Source organism: Sceloporus undulatus, chromosome 1 (genome assembly GCF_019175285.1).
Source record: "Sceloporus undulatus isolate JIND9_A2432 ecotype Alabama chromosome 1, SceUnd_v1.1, whole genome shotgun sequence".
NCBI classification, from domain to species: Eukaryota; Metazoa; Chordata; class Lepidosauria; order Squamata; family Phrynosomatidae; genus Sceloporus; species Sceloporus undulatus.
In genome coordinates, this window is record NC_056522.1 from 28,978,054 (window position 1) to 29,002,634 (window position 24,581).

Genomic DNA, 24,581 nt, shown 5'->3' on the forward strand with positions numbered 1-24,581 from the left:
TCCCAAGCAGGCCCTGTCAGTATAGCTTAGATGTGGACATCAAATTTTGCATGTTGCTGAATCCTGTCTGGAAATGTTTGTTGTATAGGTAAAGGTGGTCCCTTGACTTGAATATCTAGTCGTAACCAACTGTAGGGCGTGGTGCTCATCTCCATTTCTAAGCTGAAGAGCCAGCATTGTCTGAAGACTGCTCTGGTGGTCATGTGCCAGTATGACTGCACCAAATGCTGTTACCTTCCCACCAAAGTGGTATCTATTTATCTACTTGCATTTGCATGTTTTCGAACTGCTAGTTGGCAGAAGCTGGGACTAGTGACAGGAGCTCAACCCATCATGCAGCACTCGAGCCTCGAACTGCCAACCTGCCGATCTTGCAATCAACAGAGTCAGCATCTTAATCACTTGAGTTTGTTATAACCTCTATCAATGCATTCCTAAAAATTAACTCCAAATTTTGCATGTATTTTTGTCCCCATGAGACAGAAGATGAAGTCTAGGACATGTGAAGGGTAGAAATCAGAGCTTGGAAATATTTGTGTTAGTGCCGATACACTAGATTTATGTTGCTAAAGGCTGTGTCTCCATTACTGTTAAAATATTGAAGAAACATTACTAATGTTTGTTGATGAGTTTGTTCAATTGTTTTTAAAAAATTAAAAATGGAAACTTAAAATTGCTAAAAATGCCAAGGAATGATTAAAGTAATACGTAATATATTGCAAAGGAATGATTAAAGTAGTAAGTAATATACTCAGAAATAACTTTATTGCCATATGATGTTAAAATTATGAATGTGTAAATCATTTTGGAAGATTTAAGTAAATGGGGAGTAATAAATCATCTTTAATGATTTTTTCTGAACTATGGCAAAAACATACAATTTCACATAATTTTAAAGCTGGAAAGGATTGTGGAGGTCATCTAATCCATCCTGCTGCTCAAAGCAGGAAATTATTTCTGATGAGAGATATTTTCTGTGGATTGGAAAAGTGGAGCTGCAGACTGACTGTGCTTATGACCTGCTACAATTAAATGAGCAGGAATATGTTACTGGGTCTGTCACTGAAATTGCTGAGTAACAAATCTGTCATCAGTTGGCATACACTAGAATGATAATAAAACATACTGAAGCCTTCTGACATACTATCAGTCCTTCTGAAAATTCATGGATGGTTGTCTCTTCATGAACTGTGGAATAAACAGACACTGGCACTTAGCAGTACATGTAGAGTAGATTGAAGGCACTGGAATAGCATGCCTTTTCTGCAACAAAACACTTATCTGTGAAAGTTTCCATCTTGTGGACTGCCTTGCTTGTCCTGTATTCCAAAATCAGTCCTTCACCCTTACCAGTTTTGATTGATTTTGCATTTACATCTTTACCATTGTTGTTTGAGTTGGTGCTTAGCTTTATAATAACTTTTGAGGGAAGTTCAGGAACCAAAGCTTGCAGATCTGTTGTGGTCTCCTGTCCAAAATTCAGGACCATCATAAACACTTGGTCCAACCCGTCCAGTTCTCTCACATACACAAAGACATCACTGTCGTTCCAAATATAACACATCCATCCCCTCTGAATGGGAAGTTCGTTGGTACGAAGCAAATTGAGCTCTCGATACAAATTCAGAGTAGAATTTGATTGACTCCGCTGAACCTGCAATAGGTTACATTCAGTTATTTCTTGTACTGTATCCTAAAAACATACTCCTGCTTGTCAGATCACCAGTCCTCTAACACTACACCAATCCAAGCTCTGTACTTTCTTCCTTGCCAGCTTCTCATGTATGCAGTTACTCTCCAAACATGCATGCTTGGGCACTTCTGCCACAAGCTCAAATCTCTCCTTAAAATTTACCTTTCTGTAAACATATACGTATAATGACATTTGTCTACATTCTTCCATCCCTACATTTGTCAGTCCTTCCTTCTGTTATATCATCACTGTATGTTTTAGATGTAAGTGCCTTGAGAACATAAAATGCTGCTGTAACTCCAAGATACAATATACACTGATGGTACCGTATGATCACCACCATCAAGAACTACATTGAAAATGAAAAAGAAAATAATGGCCAAGATCCTGTATCAGAGGCATAGATATGCTCCATCTCTTGATTCAGTCCTTCAAATACACCTTAAAAACCAGTCAGCTGTTCCAAGCAACAGAGTTCTGTGGGGTGCTGCAGGATGATGTGACCAATCCCCTTCTGCCAGTGAATGATAGTGTAATGAAAAGTTGTGAGACGACCCCACGGAGTCATTCACTGGTGGGAAGGAACTGGTCATGTCATTTTGCAGTATGCTAGTTGCCAGAACCACAGGACTCCGTCAAATGGAATAGCTGGCTGGCTTTTAACAAGGTTTTCAGGGACATTTATGATCATGTCAATGGCACCAGAATCATAAATGGGAATAGGAAATCCTTTGTTGTTGTTAGCTGCCCTTGAGTCGGCTTTACAGTTACACAGTCATAAGTCTAATTTAGAACATTGAAGGTTATCACACGGAGGATAAGGATGGGTGCAAAACAGATTGCTCCCATCCTTATCCTATCCTATTCGCACAATCAGAGGAAAGATGATCACACACCACATGCTTATTTCTGTTAATACTAAATGATGGGTCCATTACACTTCATTGACAGGAGAAGAACAGGATAAGTGTGCAGTGTGTAATAATCTTTCCCCCAATTGAGCAAATAGGATGGGATGAGGACGGGGAGCAATCCGCTTTGCTCCTGTCCTTATCATCTATGTGATAATCTCCATTGTACCTGTCAAACAGGACACCAGCCAATATTTTAACTTTTTAGTACATTTGAATTTGTTTCAGCCATACTTACATGCACATTCACAGTTGGATAGTCAGGATTTATAGGAAGCCAGGTTGAATTGCCCTCAGTAAAGCCAGCATGATGGCCGTCATCCCACTGCATGGGTGACTTTTCAGGAAAGGCTGCCTAAAAGAGAAGGCACTACATTCAGTATCAAACAGAATATCAGCATGGCTGTTACAAGAATCCTTAGCTACTGCCATGTCTGCCAAACTTGCAAATGCCAGAGCATTATATTTTTAAAGGCAATTCATTTCATTAATAATTTTGGACCCAACTCTTCTGGATTGTCTCAACGAGAATAGACGTATTGAATCAGTTGTTGAGTGGTGAATCAACCCATAAATAAATCTCCATGATTCAGTGAGGTTACTCTAGTCATTCCTCTACTCTAGTGCGGAGTAAAAATAGGATTTAGACTGTAGTGTTTGAAAAGTATTCTACTCTTAGTACGTTTCAAAGGGATCTTGTAGCACCTTTGTGACTAACTGAGCGAAAGAAGTTGTAGTATAATCTTTCATAGACTTAAGTCTATGACTTAACAAGCTCCATGTCTAAATACAACCACATTGGTAAATCAACGATCACTCATGAATTCCCATTAAAGCTAAAGACCTACAGCCAGAATTTGCAACCAACTCTGTCACTTAGCACTCTACACATTTACACTCTCCTCCCAAGACATGCTCCCTATTGTTCATTGCTGATAGCAGCCCTTGAGTCGACTTTGACTCACAGTGACCCTGTGGCTGAGACATCTCCAAGACTCCCTGTCCTCTACCTCTGCTCAGGTGTTGCAGGCCTGTGGTCTCTTTAATTGTGTCTAACTATCTAGTGTGTGCTCTTTCTCTCCTACTGCCTTTCACCTTTCCTAGCATCGTCTTTTCTAATGATCCATTTTTCCTCATGATGTGTCAAAGTACAAGAGCCTCAATTTAGTGATCATTGGGCTTGAAATACCGGCAAAAAGAGCCGGCTTCTCGGCGGCATGAGGGTGTGGCATTCAGACAGTAGCATGCCCCCACACTGCTGGGAAGCTGCATGGCTGGCCACATGTGCAGCAGCTTTGTGGCATTTCTGCAGTGCAGCGTTTATACACGCCATGCTGCAGAAATCCAGAAAAACCACTGCCACTGCGGCAAAGACACCTTTTCCCCAGATATTTGCACTGAGAAAATGCCGAGTTGGGCATGTGCCGTGTGGTTGCCACAGTCCCAAACTGGCAAGCAAAGGGGTGGCAGCAAGCCACTCCTTCAGGGCTATCTGTTTTCGGCCTTAGTTTCCAAAGAGAGTTCCAGATTTGTTTTGTTCCAGAACCCATTTGTTTGTCTTCTTGGCCATCTATCTCAGTTCTCTTCTCTAGCATCAAATCTCAAATGATCTTTTTCCCTAACTGCTTTTTTTTCCCTCTCCAGCTCTTACATCCATACATGATGATGGGAAATACAATGGCTTGGACTATCCTACTTTAGTGTGCAGAGTTAAGTCTTTACATTTTATGATCTTGTCCAGTTCTTTCATAGCTACCCATCCCAATCCCAGTCTTCTTCTGATTTCTTGGCTGCAGTCTCCATTCTGTTCAATACCTTCCTAAATGCCCCCTCACCCTTTTATTTAAGGTCATGAAAGGTAATTTCTTCCAATATTAATTCATGCTACTGCAGCAGTTCATTATATTCCTGCCAGAGTGTTAATCTGCTACAGCCATCTTTCCTTAATGTGCTACTGCCTCAGCAGTTAAGAGACCAACAAAGATTGATGTGGTCATCAGTTCATGACAGCACTGGCCTCAAAAGCCTCCTGTGCACTTGCAGTACACGAAAGCACCTACATCTCCTGACTCAGTCCCTAGCGACTACACAGAGATAGTGTGATGAATGTAAGCCTCCTCACACTCTCAGATGGTGCTTAGTACATAGGAAGTAAGAATATCACTTTATAAAACAGAGTATTTTATGATACAACAGATGTTCATAGGATCATGAAAACTAACATAGGCGGGTTATAGACTGCCGCTTTGAGGCAGTCTGCCACCACCGCCGCTTGCTCCGTGCGGGAGCCGTAGCAGCCACACCGTGCGGCTCCCGCACTGAGCAAAAAAGGAGCTCCAAAATGGAGCTCCTTCTTGCGGCGCCTCTATGATGTCGCGAGGCGCCGCTGGCGCATTTGCGATGTCATAGGCGCCGCGACACATTCGGACGCTATGCGTTCGATACGTAAAGATGGCGCTGGCTGTGTGGAACGGCCGGCGCCATATTGTACAGAAAGAGTCCGTATTAGACCCAGGGGCGTCTAGAAGAGACGCCCCTTTTTTAAAATGGGACGTCCTGCAGACATCCCAAGTGCCGGTGTGTAACCGGCCATAATTAAAGACTTCGAAAGGGTATTACATATTTGCAAAGTGTATTAAAATAATGGGGAATTCAGATTAAAGAGATGTCAGATTTTCCACATCATAGGAAGATTTTCTAGATACAGAGAAAGTATGATTCTTTTCAGTATGAGTTTTTTCACTCTGCAGTGACACATTGTGGAGTTGGAGTTTCAGAATGTTTAACTTACTGTTTCTGATGTGATATCTTCCATCCCGATTTCTTCACCATAATAGGTTGTAGGTGTTCCAGGAAGGGTTAGAAGCAGCATATTTATCACATTTTTGTATTCCTTCCCAACTCGAGAGGAGATACGTACACTGTTGAGGCCTCCAACCTAAAATGAAAGTAAGTATCCAGTGGTGTCTTTCGGTGAGCACAAACCTTCTACCTTTTCTAGAAACCCCATTTTCATGCATTCACAAGTGTCCATTCCAGTATTTTATTTTATTGCACAAGCCACATTTAAAACACATTACAGTGTCATTACATTAGATGTTTGCTTGCACTAATTCTTCTGCTAGTGCTTTTAGACCACTAGCAAAACTATTTTGCTTCTAGTAGCAGTCATCTATTAGGGGCAAAACCTCCCTGGTGGCATAAACCCAGATTCACAATACTACCGCAAAGCTGAAAAGCCCTGTTGGCATAGTTACCATGGATTGCCTCACTGTGTGAGCAGCAATCGCCCTTTCAAAAACAGTATCCCAGGTCCTTGGTTTGAATTTCCCTTTGATTTCTCTGATCTTGTGGAATAGATCCCTTGTTCTGCGCTTTTTGTTGTTGTCCTCTATCACTCTGCATTGATCATTGTAGTATCTACAGTGGTACCCCGGGATACGAAATACCCACGTTACGAAATTTCCGGGTTACGAAAAAAATCCATTGAAAATAATTGTTCCGGGTTACGAAGGTTATTTCGGGTTACGAAAAAAATTTTGGTGCTTTTCGGCGCTTTTTCGCACGAAATCGCGGCTTTTCCCCATTAGCGCCTATGGCATTTCGGCTTGCGAATGCTTTTCGGGTTACGAAAGCGGCGGCAGAACGAATTAATTTCGTAACCCGAGGGAGCACTGTATTTGCACCATTTGTTGAACTGTAGCATTCATGATTCTGAGTTTGTTCCTGTCTCTCCTTTCTTTTGCTTCTTCTTTCTTTTACTGTTTGTAGCGTTTTATCTGTCATCCATGGTTTCTTCTCTTTCTTTTTGACTACTGTGTCTGTCTGCATTCTTTTTTTATTATGTCCCTTGCTTCTGACCATAGTTCTTCTAGTTCCTGATCTATTGTACTTAGTAGTGCAAATCTGTTCCTTATATTGTCAATAAATTCTGTTGCAATATTGATCAAATTTTGGTATGATGACCAGTTTTGTTATTTTCTTAAGATTTAGTCTTACTTTTTAAATTAAAAGCATACATAAAACATACAACATTATCTTGTTTTGTTTGTTTGTTTTTCTATGCAACAAAATGTCTGATTAACGCCATGTAGAATATAGCATATTTTTATTTGTAGCATTATGCAACTTATGGTTTTTAAATTAATGAAGTTAGTATTTCCAGAGGTAAGCATTGTTTTGAAAAATGGCCTATATGATAAAGTACTTGGCTAGATTATACCCCCTGTGGAAAAGTCTCATTCACAATTTTATTATGTTGACTGAGTGCTTACATGCTTTTTAATCACACCGCTCAATATTCACAATAAACTGGTTTAATATTGCTTTCCGCTAAAAGAGATTGTGCTCCATGCAGAGTAGAGGAAATAAATTGTTCTGAGGTCACTAAACACAAAGGAACAGTCTTGTCAGATGAAGTCTAATTATCAAAACTAAAAACCTATGTGCAGCAAAATATTAAATTCAAACAGCAGGATTCCTCATTTATTACACAAAGGCAGAAAAAGGAGCACAAGCAGACAAACACAGTTCTCATCATTTAAAAACTTTTTGGGATCTTGCTCTATTGAAGGATTATCATGTTTCTTTCATTGCTTGGTCCACAGTTTTGGAAATCATATGACTGACTCTATTTCCCCAGGAAAGTTTTTAAGGGTGTTTTTGAACCTCACCAACCCACCCACCCATCAACCAGTTAGTGTACAACAAGGTACAAATTCCTATTTCAGTGGATAATGTTGGGCCACTCACTGCTTGCCAACTTTACTTCCCTTGCAAAATTGTTGTGATCTTTTTTTAAAAAGAGGGTTAATCATTCCATCTGTGCTGCCATCAGCAATTTGCAGGTTAGGCAGAATACAAATGTGGGAAAAACCCTATACAATGGACCTTTCCCATCTTTGGAGGTTCAGTTTCGGGGGGGGGGGGCTGAGGATGGCAACAAATTAGAATGGTCAGGCCCCACATTATTCAATGATGATAACTTAAATGTGGGCATGTCAGCACAGCCATGTTCATGCACTGCTGTTGAATAATATGGGAAGTGGCAATCCATGGGTGGCTAAATCTGTGGACCACCAGTCCGCTGATATGTAGGATCCCCTATATATATATGTATTTAGGCATCAGAAGTATTTCTCACTAAGTTCAATAAGATGCACTCTTAGGTGAGTGTTCAATATACAGTTACCTACCCCAAAAAAAGTTCTATTTAACTCAGTAAAGTTACTTCTCCATAGATCTGTGTGCAATTGTTTGCCTGTTGAGGTTGCAAAAGATTATTCTGCAAGCAGTAAAAAGACATGAGCATTGAGATCAAATGCTTACCGCCCAGTTTGGCCATTTCCCTTGTGGCATATTCTTCATCCACAAAGCTACCATTTCAAAAATAGCATTTCCCGAGATTTCTTGCATGTTCATGAGGTGGAGGTTAAAAGGAAAGTCTGCTTCTTGAATAAAAGATGTCCCATAATATTTCATAGTCCTCTTGATGTCATGGTCATCGGCTTCTGTGCCCATAAACCTTCAAAAGAGGACAAATTTTAATTGTGTGAGTTTTTTTATACCAATTGTTTAGAAAATTGTGAAGTCGAAGGCTTTCATGGCCGGCATCCATAGTTTTTTGTGGTTTTTCGGGCTATGTGGCCATGTTCTAGAAGATTTTCTTCCTGATGTTTTGCTAGCATCTGTGGCTGGCATCTTCAGAGAATGCTATTCTCAAGCATTCTCTGAAGATGCCAGCAACAAATGCTGGCAAAACGTCAGGAAGAAAATCTTCTAGAACATAGCCTGAAAAAACCACAAAAAAATATGTTTAGAAAATTGCCATTCATTTTGTATAGCAAAAAAAGAAACCCACTTCAGGAATAGTTCAGAATAGCAGTTCTTTATCTACTCTCACTTTGAATCCTGGTAAGTGTTTTAATGTTACATGGCAAGGTACAGTACTGTCATGACATAATTCCCCTTCTCTACCCAATACTTTTTTTCATCTTATATACTGATCATAGAATCATAGAATAATAGAGTTGGAAGAGACCACAAGGGCCATCCAGTCCAACCCCATTCTTCCATGCAGGAAATCTCAATCAAAGCATCCCTGACAGATGGTCATCAAGCCTCTGTTTAAAGACCTCCAGGGAAGGAGATTCCACTACACTCCAAGGGAGTGTGTTCCACTGTCGGACAGCCCTTACTGTCAGGAAGTTCTTCCTAATGTTTAGGTGGAATCTCTTTTCCTGTAGCTTGTATCCATTGTTCCGGGTCTTGTTCTCTGGAGCAGCAGAAAACAAGCTTGCTCCCTCCTCAATATGACATCCCTTCAAATATTTAAATAGGGCTATCATATCACTCCTTAACCTTCTCTTCTCCAGGCTAAACATCCCCAGCTCTCTTAGTCGTTCCTCATAGGGCATCATTTCTAGGCCCTTCACCATTTTAGTTGCTCTCCTTTGGATACGCTCCAGTTTCTCAACATCCTTTTTTAATTGTGGTGCCCAGAATTGGACACAATATTCCAGCTTGGGCCTGATCAGAGCAGAATAGAGTGGCACTATTACTTCCCTTCATCTAGACACTATACTTCTATTGATGCAGCGTAAAATCGCATTGGCCTTTTTAGCTGCAACATCGCACTATTGGCTCATGTTCAACTTGTGGTCTACTTGGATACAACTGTCTTAGGACTTTATCACACAAGGGTGGTAAATCACAATTACAGCAGGACAATAATGTCTTTGACTGGTACTTATGACGTGACATTGTGTCTCTCCTCTTGCTGCTTTGAATTTTAATCAGTATGTAGAGAGATCTTGTAGCACCTTTGAGACTAATTGAAAGAAAGAAATTGGCAGCATGAGCTTTCGTAGACTTCAGTCTACTTCCTCAGATGCATTTGGTGGAGTGGATGACAGGCACAGACATATATATGCCATTGGTATGTGAGGATGTCAATTCAAATTACAAACCCTTTGTGTATGGAAATGAAGTTGCAGGTCCACTTTTAATTATGGTCATTAGTGCACAAAGGCATTGGTGAAGCACACCTTTTCACCGACAGGGAAAACCCATCAGTGGCTCCCAATATCACAGCTTTTCCACTACAGTCTCTTCCACTGCAGAGCCTACATTCTGGCAGTTATGCTGAGTGAGTAAATGTGATTTTCTTCCTCTCCCTTCCCCTCACTATTCCCAAGCAGACTGAGATTCCTTTTACTTAATTTTCATTTCCTTTTTATTTTATCATTTTAAATAATATATAAATATAAATATAAAGGCATACATGTACTGGATAGGGCATACATGGGCAAAATGCAGGATTAGTGAGGTGGTGTGGAAGAGTAAACTAGGATCATCATTCTCCAAAGCAGCATAATAGCATGATTGTAGAGAAGTGTGATGGTGATTGTTTTCAAGAATAAGTTTGAGTCCAGGACTTTTTGCACCAGCATTTTCAGCCTTAATGGGGCAAATGTGTCAGCAAGTTGCTATCTTTGTTGCTGTAGTTCTGAGGTTTTTAAATCATACCAAAATAACATGTCTATTGTTCCAGACAATTTTCTGGCAAATCCCAGTACCCATGAAACATTTTAGTCCTATTCTTGAGCGTATGTGCTTTTGTAATTACAAAACATATGGGGACAATATGTTTCCTTCTCCTTTTGTCCTCTTTTATTAGTACGTGTGCTTTGTTTATTTCTGAGTTATAGTGCCACAGTGCGTCTATGAAATGGCAATGTAACTCTATAATAATATGTTTTATTTTTATACCGCTTTTCCAAGGTGATCAAAGCGGTTCACAGAATCAATAAAAATTAACACATTATAAAAATGTATATATAACTAACCAACAGATAGATAGATAGACAGACAGATAGATTGAGACAAATTTGCTCTTCAGATCATAAGACCACCTTAGCAAATCAAGTTCTAGTGTAAAAAAACAACCTTGAGGAGCCCTAGCACAGGTCAAAGAAATTGCTACAAACACACCCACCCAAAAATGGAACAAGTGAATGTCGAGGCAACAGCAACTGGCAACAACTGGCAAAACTCAAGGAACTATGTCATAAGAACTCCAGACTCTTGTGGAAGAGCTTTGATAGATGAGGATATCATAGTGTTACTACCTGTATCTTCCGGGCTCACTGCTGAACTTATCCATGGTATGCCGGAAGCTGCGGATTATATCATGCATGCCAACCTGGGTCGTAGTATAGTCATGGTACAATTCGGAATAGGCTGTGATGCTGTCCTTGAAGAGCAACAGGAGATCTATTAATCCTTTGACTAATAGTAGTTTCCACTGTCTCCCATCCATAAACAGATATAAGCAGAATGTTGAAGTCAGTGCTTGGAACATTATTTCCAAAAACTGACTGGTTAGAACTGTTTTTATTAATGATCATATTGTCCCCAATAATGTAATCATATGTGGATATTTAGCAGTTCAGGGACGCATCTGGACAGTTGGCCTGCCTATGTCCTTAAGAGAAGGCATGTAGGCAATTGTGTTTCTCCATATCAACAAAGTAGTTCTAACAGTTTTCATCTCCACCAACAAGAAATGGGTTTTGATTGCCCACATAAAAACAAGCCAAACCCAAATAACTTGCATTGCAGCAGGGATAGCTCACTACAATATAGCGGTGTTGGGAAAATACACACACATACACACACACACACCAGCTACTTTGTGGATTATAGCTCAGATCAGAAGAAACAAAGAAACCTATGGAGATGGTGAAACAGCTATGTTTCCTTCATCTGATAGCTTTATTTGAGGAATTTGCAAGTTCATTGCCATTTCTAAGTCAATCTGTATCTGCCAGGAACCTTAGAGTCCACTGGCTTGGTCACTTAGGTTTCCAAATTTGTGGACATCAGTACTGAACAAACAGGCAGGCACTAATCTTTAACAGTGGCAGATGATATTGGCCAGCATAACTATGTCAATGTAAGTAGTGATGACAAAATAGGCAGCAGTGCTGTGGCAGAGATTAGATTGATTTCCTGTACCTTGGATCAAATATTGATCAGAACAGAGACTGCAGTCAAGAAATCAGAGGAAGATTAGGAATGGGAAGAGCAGCTATGAAAGAATTAGACAAGACCTTAAAATGTAAAGACATACAACTGAGCGCTGAAGTTAGAATTGTCCAAGTCATTGTATTCCACATCACCATGTATGGATGCAGGAGCTGGACTATGAAGAAAGTGTATAAAAAGAAAATCAATTCATTTGAGATGTCTTGCTGGAGAAAAGTGCTGAGGATACCATGGATAGCCAAGAAGACAAACAGGTGGGTCCTTTAACAGATCAAGCCTGAAATCTCCCTGGAAGCCAAGATAATCAAGCTGAGGCTGTCATACTTTGGCCACATTATGAGAAGGCATAATTGGCATCACTAGGAGGGTGTGTGGTGATGCAGCCCACATCAGGTGACACCCTAGAAGAGAGGTGAAACCAAGTTGGGCCCTCATCCCCCATGCCAACCCCTCTGTGCTGTCCCCATGCTCTTGCATGATCCCACACTCTCCCCTCACACGTCATCTCATCCTTTCGCTTATCAGAAAAAGGATAGGCCCCCACGGGGGGGGGGGGGTAGCATATGTTGCCCCAGAAGCACCCCCCCCATACTGTGTGACACCAGGTGCAGGGAAGGAATGACTCATTTATTCAGAAAAGACAATAAAGCCAAGAAAAGTAGAGGGTAGCAGAAAGAGAGGAAGACCAAACACCAGATGGTTAGACTCAGTCAAGGAGTTTATGGGCCTAAGATTGCAGGACCTAAACAGAGAAGTGGATAGGGGATCATGTAGATGTCTCATCACAGGGTTGCCATGGGTTGTGGTTGACTCAAGAGCAGTTAACAACAATAGTGATAATGGATGCTTGGGAGCTGGCAAGGCTTTTTTTTTTAGCATGGTTTTCTCTGCTGTTCTCCCTGCTCACCTTACACACACACTGTTGCTGCTCACTGATCTAAATAGTGTCATAGGCTAGCATAAAGAATCCACTCTTTAGTATTCCCACTAATCAAAAAGTCCTGATGCTTTGACTCTCTAAGCACTGAATCCACTTCGATATACTTGTTATTATTGCAGCTCTTGTTGTGTCCCTTCAAGTAATTTCCTACCTGTAGCAGCCCTAAGGCAAATCTATTGCGGGATTTTCTTGGCAAGATTGTTCAGAGGAGGTTTGCCTTTGCGTTCAGTTGAGCAAGTGTGACTTGCCCCAGATCACCCAGTGGGTTTCGAAGGGATTCAAACCTTGGTCTCCAGAGTCGTAATCCAACACTCAGATCATTTACGCCACACTTACTACAAATACACATATATGCTAGCCACAAGTCTGACAACTGCAACACCAATCAAAAATATTCTATTACCACTGGCATGTGAAAGAGATCCTTACTCCCCCCCCCCCCCCTCCATCTCTTGCAGGAAGACAAAACAGAAAAAACTTACCGGATTTTGGGATTTATTCACTTGAGGCTCATCTCTCAGATGTGTTGCTTCCAGAAGGAATTTAACAGTGTTAATACTAAATCCATCAATGCCTTTGCCAAGCCAAAACCTAATAACATCCTAAACATAAAAAAGAAAGAAAAAAGGCATTTGTTTATTTCTAAATGGTTTAAACAAAGCATACTTCATATTGCCATTCAAACATCACAAAGTGATGCTGCAGTTTTGAGCTTTAAGTTGGTCCAGGATTCTACACATAATGCCATATAGCGTTGATGCTTGTTAGTACATACTTATTATTATTATTATTATTAACCTTTATTTATAAAGCGCTGTAAATTTATACAGCGCTGTACATACAATCTTTTTAATTAGACAGTTCCCTGCCCTCAGGCTTACAATCTAAAAAGACACGACATAAAAGGAGAAGGGAAAGGTGGTGGGGCTAGTAGGCTAATACATATAAAGTACATAGCAATACAGGAAATGGTTCGATAAAACAGGCATCAAAAGAACATCAAATAGCAAGCGACAATTATGCAATGCCTGGGAACTCTTCTCTGAACAGGATGGTCTTCAACTCCGTTTTGAAGCTGGTTAAAGAAGTGATGGCTCTTGCTCGCGAGGGAAGAAGGTTCCAGGAGTGAGGGGCAGTGAGTGAAAAGGGGCGAATCCGGGATGGGTCAGAGGAAATCCTGGGCTGGGACAGCAGACCTTGACTACCAGAACGGAGGGCCCTAGTGGGAAGGTGAGGAGAAAGAAGGTCTTATAAGTAAGGAGGGGCCAGCCCATGGAGGGCTTTAAACGTCAACAGCAGGAGCTTGTACTGAATGCGGAAAGGGAGGGGGAGCCAGTGAAGGGATGCCAACACAGATGTGGTCAGAGCGGTGGGTGGAAGTGATAATGTGTGCAGCTGAATGCTGGACAGAGATTAAAGGATGGAGGTGAGAAAGAGGAAGCCCAGCCAGGAGGACGTTACAATAATCAAGTTGTGAGATCACTAGGGCATGGACCAGGATCTTGGCAGTAGAGGCGGAGAGATATGGTCGGATTTTAGCAATATTGTACAAAAAGAATCTACAAGCCTTGGCTGTGGTCTGGATCTGAGGGATACATGACAGAGAAGAATCAAAGATGAAACCAAGACTGCGGGCTTGCTGGACTGGTTGAATAGAAATGTTGTCCACAGAGACAGAAAAGGAGTGTTGAAGGGTGGGCTTAGGAGGAAAGACAAGAAGCTCCGTCTTGCACATGTTGAGCTTCAAACGCCGATGGCCCATCGACTGCGAGACAGCTGTGAGGCAAGACGAAACTTGCTGTTCAAGCCTTGGAGAAAGGTCGGGGGGTGGAAAGATACAACTGGGTGTCATCGGCATACAGATGGTAGGAAAAACCAAAAGAGCTAATGAGTTTACCTAAGTTTAACTTCTACAGGGACCAAAACAATACACGCACAAGCATAAAATGGAATTATGCTTGCATGTGTCACTAAAATGTTGCTGGTTGAGATGTCACCAACGGATCCAGACCTTAGAGTTTTTTTGCACATTGTATTTTAGTTACTGCCCTCAGGCAATGTGAACCTTATGTTCATTCAGAAGCTGGATGGCCATATGTCAGGAGAAGAATCATAGAATCGTAGAGTTGGAAGAGACCACAAGGGCCATCCAGTCCAACCCCATTCTGCCATGCAAGAACTCTCAATCAAAGCATCCCTGACAGATGGCCATCCAGCCTCTGTTTAAAGACCTCCAGGGAAGGTGATTCCATTACACTCCGAGGGAGTTTGTTCCACTGTCGAACAGCCCTTACTGTCACCTTACTGTTGAGGTGGAATCTCTTTTCCTGTAGCTTCCATCCACTGTTCTGGGTCCTATTCTCTGGAGGAGCAGAAAACAAGCTACTTTGATTGTATATTTCTGCATGGCAGGGTGTTGCACTAGATGTCCCTTGTGGACTCTTCCAACTCTATGATTCTGTAATTCTACAATTCCTTTCACTTGTTTCCCTGACTGGAGTTTTTGAAATTCCTTCTCAATCCAAATATAGTCCAGCTCATGTGACATGATTGATAAAATCCCATAGCAAAGCTTTCCCATCCTCCAGCATATCAGAGTGGAAGTTTTACCATTGCCAGTAAACTTGTTTTCTATTCAGCAGTCTTTCTCATGGAAGAATACTCTAACATTCAGCTTTGCCTGCTGTACCAAAGAGATGTCGTAACTTAGTTCGTTTTTACCCCCATTCTACTATACATTTCTAAATTCCTGACTTCTTGCTCCATCCCTGACTTAGGTGATGTTAGCGAAAACAACATAGATGTAGTGTTACTAATAAAACTGGTGATAAATGCTCATTATTCCTCACCCAATTAGTAGTTAGTATAACAGCTGAATCAAATCATATTGCCTGATAAGAGGACTGTTTAAATTTCTTAGTAAGAAGAATTCCACTGGTACTCACATGAATTTCTTCTTGAACATTTGGGTTACGCAAGTTTAAATCTGGCTGTTCTTTTCCAAACTGATGGAAGTAGCATTGTTTTCTCACATCGTCATATTGCCAACTGGAATTCCCCCTTATGCTCACCTGGTTGTACAATAAGCACAATATCTCCTTTTATCAAATTACTCAGAATTATCATTGTTAGAATGCTCAACACAGACATAAGCTTTCTCAGCCTACACACTCCATTAATATATGTTACATGAATTGTCTTTTTCTAATTACTAATTGTTAATTAAAGATAGAAGAAAACAATTAAGCTACAAGCAAAAAATGGACACCACATGGGCAGCTGAAACTTTCCACCTATCATATGGATAGTTGGCTATGCTGTGATGTCATCATGAAACAGTGATGAATTTTGAACTGAGGAAATTTTGAATATTACTCCAGTCCATGCCTAAATGTCTTAAAGGCACCAGATTATGTTGGATCCTGGAAGCAAAGCAGGATCAGCTCTGGCTAATGGTTGGATGAGGGATCACCAATGAATACCAGGTGCAGTGGGCTATATTTCAGAGGAAGGAACTGGCAAAATCACAACTGAGTATTCCTTGAATAAGAAAACTATATGAAATTCATGGGGTTGCCATAACTTGTCAGATGGCTTGAGGTGTGTGCATGCGCGTGTGCACGCACAGACACCATCACGAATCCTACTGTCTGGGAATCTTCATTCCATTACAAGCTCAGACCACTACAAATTCCAGTCAGTCTCATAATGGGGATCATATCCAGGGACATCACAAGCAATGTGCAGGGGATGCAGAACACACTAGGCGACACCCTAAGGTGTGTGTGTGACATCAGTGCTCTCCAAATATCTGTCTTTGGGCAGAAACAGGCTGTGGTGTTCACCTCAATCCCTTCAAAATGCTGGATTTTTAAAATTTATTTATTTATATATTTATATTTTTAAATTTAAAAAATCTTTTTAAATTTTTAGTTTTTTGTGAGGTTTTCAGGCTATGTGGCCATGTTCTAGAAGAGTTTCTTCCTAAATTTTTAAATTTTCTTTAAAAACATGACATCTTACCAAAATGTCACTTTAACCATATGAAACTATCTACATGTAAATACATTTAGGCTGTGCGTATGATATTGTAATTCAAAGATAGCATTTTAATTTTGCCAGTTGTTTATGGCACAACTATTGCCATTACATCCAGTGATATATGGGAGTTATGATTTATAGGGAATATTAATACAGAAATATTACTAAGGATTCTGTACGGTGTGATATGGAAGGTCAATGTGGGTGACACCATGAATAACCCACACTGGGTGACGCCAACCCTAGTGTTCATTATTCATGTCATGTCACTCAGCATTCGATCTTGCTCTTCATTGAACCCTTTCCTCAAACAAAAATGTCCCCTCCCCTTGAGAAGAGGAATGGATTAACTGTTGGGTTACAGACAGTGTGATCCAAAAATTTACTTATCCAAGCTTTATTCAGTAGCAGACAGTTTCCTGTCTGCGGACACAGATTTTATGTTTCTCCTGATATAATTCAGGAAGGAGGCTCCAAAAACTATAACCAAAACTATAATCAAAAGAAACCATTCAGAATGGACAAAATAAAAATGAAATTTACCTTTCTTTCATTTGTCCAAATGAAGATCAAAACAAAACCCAAATAATTTGTGTTGCAAAATACAAAGCAATTTATGAAAGCTCATTTTGCAAAATATAGCTCCGCTACAGGATCAAATGCTAAAAATAAAACAATAGGGCGGGGAGGTTATTTATTTGCTGAAATCGCTGTTTGCGTTTTGCAGTTCAACAAATGAAAGGGACTGCCTGGTAAAATGGGACAAGGCTTTGCAAAAGATAGGCAGGCTTTTCTCAAACTATTCCAATCTCACATTAAAAAGTGGCAAAGAAAGAGTGCTCATTCTAGTAAAACCAGTTTCTGACATCTTTTATGTGATAGGAACAGGCACAAATAATCTAACAATGAGTTGGTTTGTTTTATTCTGATGTCATGGTTGGCAAGGAGAGGAGACAGCTGTGATGAGAAGGCGCCTGGGGTGGGATGCCCATGGAACAAGGGAGAATCTCAGAACAAACCGGTCATATGAAGAGTGTCCTCTCCTGCCAACAGGTTTGTACAGAGACAGGACAAAAGTCGGCAAGGAAGGCAGACTCAAAAAGGATTAAAATCAAGCTAAGTAGGAGAAAAAGCAACACCAGTTAATGCTTTAGTAAACAAGCCACTTAGTGAATGTACACATGTTTTAGAGGGTCAAATATTTCACAAGAAGCCCAACTTCACTGCCTTTTTTACTCGGGAACACTCACAGATCAACAGCGGCAGGAGATCTGAAATGCTGTTACTGAGTAACTAACTGATCCTAAATGTGTTTGTTTGGATCATGCTTATGATCATGCTCTTAATGGATGATAAACTGGTCTTGGAAATTATGGAATACGGCATGTTCCCGATTTTAGGAACAAGGTACAGCTCTTGAGGGATGCATGGTTGCAATTAAAATTTTGTTTTTACAGTAATGCTGTTTAACACACTTTACATTTAAAGAGTAAATACTCCTTGCATAAATATTTCTGTTGCGTAGTGAAATTCCATTATGGCCAGAATCCTATTTGGAATATATGGAGGAATAATTGAAAATTACGCCTCCATATGTTCCTTTTTTGCTTGTTACAGACTGAGTCATCCCATACCTCCATCTCCAATCCATCACTTAGTGGCCAGGAGAATAGGTACATAGTTAGGCAGCATTCAACTATGTTCGGACAGCCAGACAAACAACACAGAAGACACCCTCCTTGATCTCCCAGGGGTTTTGTTAGCAGTAGCAAGCTTCACATGCCTATACTCAGTAGTAACTAGTTTAATGTGTTTTTTATTATTTAGGTTCTTTTACCTATATATGGATTTTGTGCTTAGTAATAATTGGATGGCTAGACACAAAACAAACTGATATGTAATTAATGCATTCATGTCCCCTAGCTAGGCATATCTAAAGTGCAACTAGCAAAGCTAAGCTTCTAGAATCAAAGCAGAGACCGTTTGCAAAAGCTAAGCTCCTAATTAAAACTGCACCTTTTATGCTAATAGACAACACAAGTAGATCTAACATATTATTTTCCTGACTGTCTGTCATTAGCTCTTGATATTCATTCATTCTGTACCTATGACAAGTCCATTTATTAGCTATTTAGTGTTGCTGTGCCTATACTAAAAAACAAAGACTTCATTCTTATTATTTATGAGTGTTGCTTGATTGCTTGAAAACTTTACAATTCCTGTTTTCTTTTCAAGCAGGAGCCCTAAGTGAACTAGAAAATGACCACACAAAACACACCCTGCAGGCAAAGGCTGAGTTTCATGCTCAGTCCATGCCAAACCCAAAAGATCTGCCCTTGAAGCAGATAAGAGATTAAAAACCAATAGTTATATTGGTGGAGCATAGTTTAACCAGCATATCATCATCATCATCGTCGTCGTCGTCATCATCCCTTTCTTTTTCACACAGCCATGACTCTGCTTACAAATTAAAACAAGCATACCATTAAAGAAGCCAAAAGGTTAAATTATTTTAAAATAAAAAAAATTAATAGTTTTTAATGTTCTTGATAGTTTATTGATAGTATTAACATTAAAAAACTATTAAAATAATTTGAAAACACTTTTAAAATAGTGTAATTATTTTTTTAAGATTTTACTGCTACTGCTTTAAATCTAATAAAACCACACAGGGTGGTTTTTGGATTTATTTATTTTATTTTATTTTTTGCACCCAAACCACCTAAAATGTGCCCATACCACAATGGTGTCCTTCCTCTGACCTTCCAAAATCCTTCAAACCTCCCCAAAACACTGAATTTTTTAAAATTGCCCAAAATTTGTTCAAAATGGTGTTTAGAAGTGATATTATGTCACTTCAGGCATACTGAAGCACACTGGTGTGGTCCACCAGGCACAAGGTGGGAAAGGACCCCCTAGTGCTGCCTTATTTTGTGTCCCCATCAGACATGAAAGAAGGTCCCCTTCTGAGAATCTAAGAATCCAGGCAGATAAAGTCTATCTGACAGACTTTATTTCCCCATATAAGTATATGGGCACCTAAGAACAGCTGGTGTTTTTTCTAGGAGCAGTAGCTTCTATTGCCCTGGGTATGCAGGAGTAGTTGCATGACTGCATGTACATCCCTGCAAGAGATGGAGCTGCACCCAAAAGCCTTTGGATACTCTTGAATATCAGGGAATAGAGTTGTTTCTCAATGAGGTACCAGATGTCTCTTTTTCCATTGGCCTTAAAGACACTAATGCTAACATAACCAGGAGTTATGCCAGAGAGAGCTATTTACAAGATTTCCTTTTCCCACCATAAGTCCAAATGTATTAATAATCCAAATGTATTTGGACTGCATTTCCCATCACCAACCCAGCAGGGATGTTGTCTGGGATGATGGAGTTTGTAGTCCAAATGTATCTGGAAGACACCAGGAGGGGAAATGTTGGCATAGTTTGCTCCCACAATGATGCAAATCTATATCCTTTACACCACAATCACATATTATTCCATTTCTGCACAAAACCAGAATTCTGCACTCACCCAGTTATTTGGTGGTATAGTTTTCCCATTGACATGGGCACAGTCATGCCAGATGTAATAATCGGTGTACTTTCCAGTCCGGTTGCGACTGAGCTGGAACCACTTGTGTTTGTCACTAGTGTGGTTTGGGATTAGGTCCATTATCACTTTTATACCTTACATGTCAAGATACAGAAAACAGCAAGTCAAACAACATGCATATTTACTGTTCTTCAAAGAGACATAATAGGTTATTTTTTTAAAAGACATGTACAAGAACAAATAATGTTTACTTATCAAAGGGGTTTACTGTAAAGATTATTTTGCTAATCCATACAAAGCAGTTGAACCTACTTAGAGGAAAATGCTGTAAATATTAAGCATTGTTACACAGAATGGCTAAGCAACCTATTAAAAGGATCTGTGAAGATCCAATTTCTGAAGACAAATGGGGTTAAGTGGCATGTAAAACAACACAGTTTTCTAGCAACCAAGGGCTGTTTCACACTACCCAATTATAGCATTATGATTCCACTTCATCTGTCATGTCTGCAGTCTGTGGAATCCTAGCATTTGTAGTTGGTGACGCACTAGAGTGGTCCGGCTGACACTTCTAAATGTGCCATCTTTAAACTGTAAATCCCATGATTCCTTAGGATATTGCCGTCACAGTTAAAGTGGAATCATAACACTATAACTGTGTATTCAGAAAAGACCCTACACATTATTTTTTAAAAAATAAACTTATAGCTTAGATATAAGTAATTACACTGCTCCCTCGGGTTACGAAATTAATTCGTTCCGCGGCCGCTTTCGTAACCCGAAAAGCCTTCGTAAGCCGAAATGCCATAGGCGCTAATGGGGAAAAGCCGCGTTTCGTGCGAAAAAGCCGAAAAAAGCACCAAAATTTTTTTTCGTAACCCGAATAAACATTCGTAACCCGGAACAATTATTTCCTATGGGATTTTTTCGTATCCCGGAAATTTCGTAACCTGGGTATTTCGTATCCCGGGGTAGGCAGAAAGAATATTTCCCAATCTCCTCCTTCCATTTGCACCCTTAGAAAAGCTGATCTTGAGGGTATGGGAATCTTTAGAGATGACACAGGTTGTGAGGGAGGAAACTTTAGATAAACTACTGGTGGAAGCTATGAATCCTTCTACATCCTTGCCCATCAATAAGAGGAAAACTAATTTCCACTCATGGTAGGGTGCCTTTGGATCAAAATCGGTGTCATGAGATCAAGGTTCTTCTTACATTATGGAAACATAATTAGAAAATGGGCTCATCTGGAACTCAGGTAACACCATTCCAACACATACACACACACAAGCTCTGAAAAGAGGCACTGTCCCATGATAGCAAAGCCAACCTTTGTCATGGATCGCTGCAACCAGGATCTCAAAATCCTTCATTGTGCCAAATATTGGATCTATGTCTTGGAAATCCTCTATTCCATATCCAAAGTCTTGCAGAGCGGATTTGTAAAAAGATGTGATCCAAATTGTTTTTATGTTGAGATACTGGACATAATCTAGTTTTTCTTGGATACCTGGTTAGAGAAACAAGGGATGGGAGGACATACATTTCCTTTAACCATGGTACAAATGGATGTACTATGAAAGCCAATGTTCAGGTCTATGGCTCAATCCATGCTATCTAGCCTATATGAGCCAACCTGGGCTCTGAGTTAGTTAGGAAAGGTTCTTCTCGCAATCCCAGCACTGTCACAAGCATGACTGATGGGGACACAAGACAGGGTCTTCTCAGTGGCTGCCCCTAGACTTCCTTTCCTAGGAGGCCAGAATGGGTCCCCCCTTATCATCTTTCCATCAATACGCTAAAAGCTTTTGTTCAGACAGGCTTTTAAAACAGTAAGGTTTTTTTAAGGGCTGTGGGTGCTGTATTGTCTTAGAATGAACTGTTTTAATACCATTTTATCGTGTAATGGTATTTTACCTTTTTAAGTGTAGTTATGAATTGTTTTAATGTTTTAATACAAGATATAATAAATATTATCTCATATAAAATATAAATTTATATTTTAATGTTTTGTTGCTTTTTTATTTGTAAAGCACCTTGTTTGGCACTATATAAATAAATTGATGATGATGATGATGATGATGATGATGATGATGATGATGATGTAAACAAAATTATTTTATGATTCAGTCATAGTGGAAGAATGAAAGCTATTTATGGACAACACTACACTTATATCCTACTCGAGACCCTCTTTATCAGAAGCCGAAGAAGTAGGAGAAGGCCTTCTTCATGGTGGCAGCCAGGCTGTAGTGCAGTGCATGCAACACACACACATGGATGGCTCCTCCTTCTTATTCTTCTTTAGCAATAAATTAAAACAGGGATCCTTTCACACTGCACCAGTTATAGCCCTATGATTCCACTTTAACACATGGTTCTGTTCCTTTGGAATCCCAGGATTCATAGTTGAGGGAGGGGTATTAAGAATCTTAGCGAGAGAGCTCTAGAGCCTCACCAAACCATAAACCTCAGGATTCATGGATTGCCATACAGATAAAGTGGAATCATAGTACTATAAATGTACTGTGTGAAAGGGCCCCAGACTATTTTAAAAAACCACACGCATGAGGGGTAGCATTTTGTAGGTCTTTAGGTTGGCTGCTGATGTTTCACACAGCTACTATGCAGCAGTCCAATTGGAAATGCTGGGTCCAACTTTAAATAAATTAATAATGATGAAGCATGTGTTGTGTGCCTTCAAGTAATTTCCAACGTATGTGACCCTAACGAAGCTATAATATGGGGTTTTCTTGGCAAGACTTGTTCAGAGGAGGTTTGCCATTGCTTTCCCCTGAGGCTGAGAGAGTGTGACTTGCCCAAGTCACACAGTGGGTTTCATGGCTGAGCTGGGAATTAAACTCTGGTCTCCAGAGTCACAGTGCAACTCTCAAACCCTATGCCATGCTGGCCATATACTCAAAGTATTCAAACATGGACACAGCTCACCTTTAGGTGACCATGCAAAAAGGGAGGGAGTGATCACTAAATGCAAATATAATTTCATAAATGTTCATAACATTGACATGCTGTGAATGAAATGTGTAGGTGTGCATTTTAGCACGTGACTATAATTTAATGCTTCACTATTGTGGGAAGACTGATACCACTTGATAGTGTTCCTGCTCTGTCTCCTGTCTGGCAGCCTACATTCAGTCTGCCACGAAGGGGCAACTTCAAATCCTGCCACTCCCATCATTCTTTAAAGTGGGTTTGGAACAGCAGTCCTCAAAGTAGACTACCCTCTTTAATGGAGGACACATGGCCACTGTACATCACCCCAAAGCTTCAGCTGTCCTTTTCTGGAATGTCAGCTCAACCTCATAGCTACCAGGCCAGAGACAACAGCATCAAGCCACTTGCTCAGCCAGAACATTGGTATCAGGCTATGAAAAATATGCACCAACTCTGTTGAGAAAGGATAAAGTCATTTGGGAACCGGCGAGTAATCAAGTGGTCACAGGGGAAAAGATGGTCATAAACATACAAGCAGTTTACCTAACAGAAAATAAAATCTTGTACGTTCAGCCTGAAATTATTACCTTTGCATCTTATAAATATTCCAAGTTAATGGTCCTTGAAATTAAAAGTTCTAGAAGTTATTTCTAGATGAAGGAAACTGGTGCCTTTCCAGGTAAAACTGTTGTCTAAATCCATTAGTCCTGACTAAAGTAGGGCAATTTAATCAATTGGATTTAAGTACATGTTGACTCACCATTCAGCGTTGCTTTAGTTGGAACTAAACAGATATCTTTCATGTTCTTCTTGGACATAATCCAAACATGGGAGCCCGCGTGGGACAAACATCAACAAACTGCACATGATTAAAAGTACATCACAGTCTTTAGTTGACTTCAACTTAATAATACACTCTTCTCCATCAAGTTCAGGGCACTGTAAAGGGCTCTCTTTCCTGTTATTTCGTCCTCCTAGTGACCCATTATGCTTTATAGGTAAACTGGGTAAGAAAAAGTAAGTTTCTGAAGGTCTCACCAATGAAACTTCTAATGATTGAAGAACGAACATGGCTGCTGCCTGTTTAGTCCCAGTCATCATATCATCATCATCATCATCATCATTGCAATCCTGCCTTTCTCCCAAAATTGGGATTCAAAACTCAATACAGCTAAAAACTACAAAAAGTGAAAATTAAAATAGATTAAACTTTTGACAAGACAGTGGGCCCTGCTATCACTGGCATTTGATTCCGGGCCATCACACACACCACACACACACCGAACCATTGTTAACAATGGAGTAAAATAGTGTCCTTATAAAATGGCAAAATCAAGTTTTGCCTTTGGGAACTTTTTGGAAGATTTTCAAGCTGTGGGTGGTAGAATCTGTCGATCTGGATCCTTGGATACCGAGGGGCCAACTGCATCATCATCATCCT

At 40.2% G+C, this 24,581-nt stretch overlaps 1 protein-coding gene across 1 annotated transcript in view; it reads right to left on the minus strand.

Annotated features, from left to right (window-relative positions):
* Positions 1 to 309: 309 nt before the first annotated feature.
* SLC3A1 (solute carrier family 3 member 1) overlaps positions 310 to 24,581 on the minus strand; it is a 28,045-nt gene continuing 3,773 nt past the window's right edge. Inside the window, 9 exon segments of the mRNA XM_042446850.1 lie at positions 310 to 1,654; positions 2,843 to 2,959; positions 5,396 to 5,542; positions 7,933 to 8,128; positions 10,734 to 10,858; positions 13,075 to 13,194; positions 15,538 to 15,663; positions 20,165 to 20,319; positions 21,516 to 21,695. Coding sequence (XP_042302784.1) covers positions 1,214 to 1,654; positions 2,843 to 2,959; positions 5,396 to 5,542; positions 7,933 to 8,128; positions 10,734 to 10,858; positions 13,075 to 13,194; positions 15,538 to 15,663; positions 20,165 to 20,319; positions 21,516 to 21,695 — 1,607 coding nt within the window. The 3' untranslated portion in view covers positions 310 to 1,213.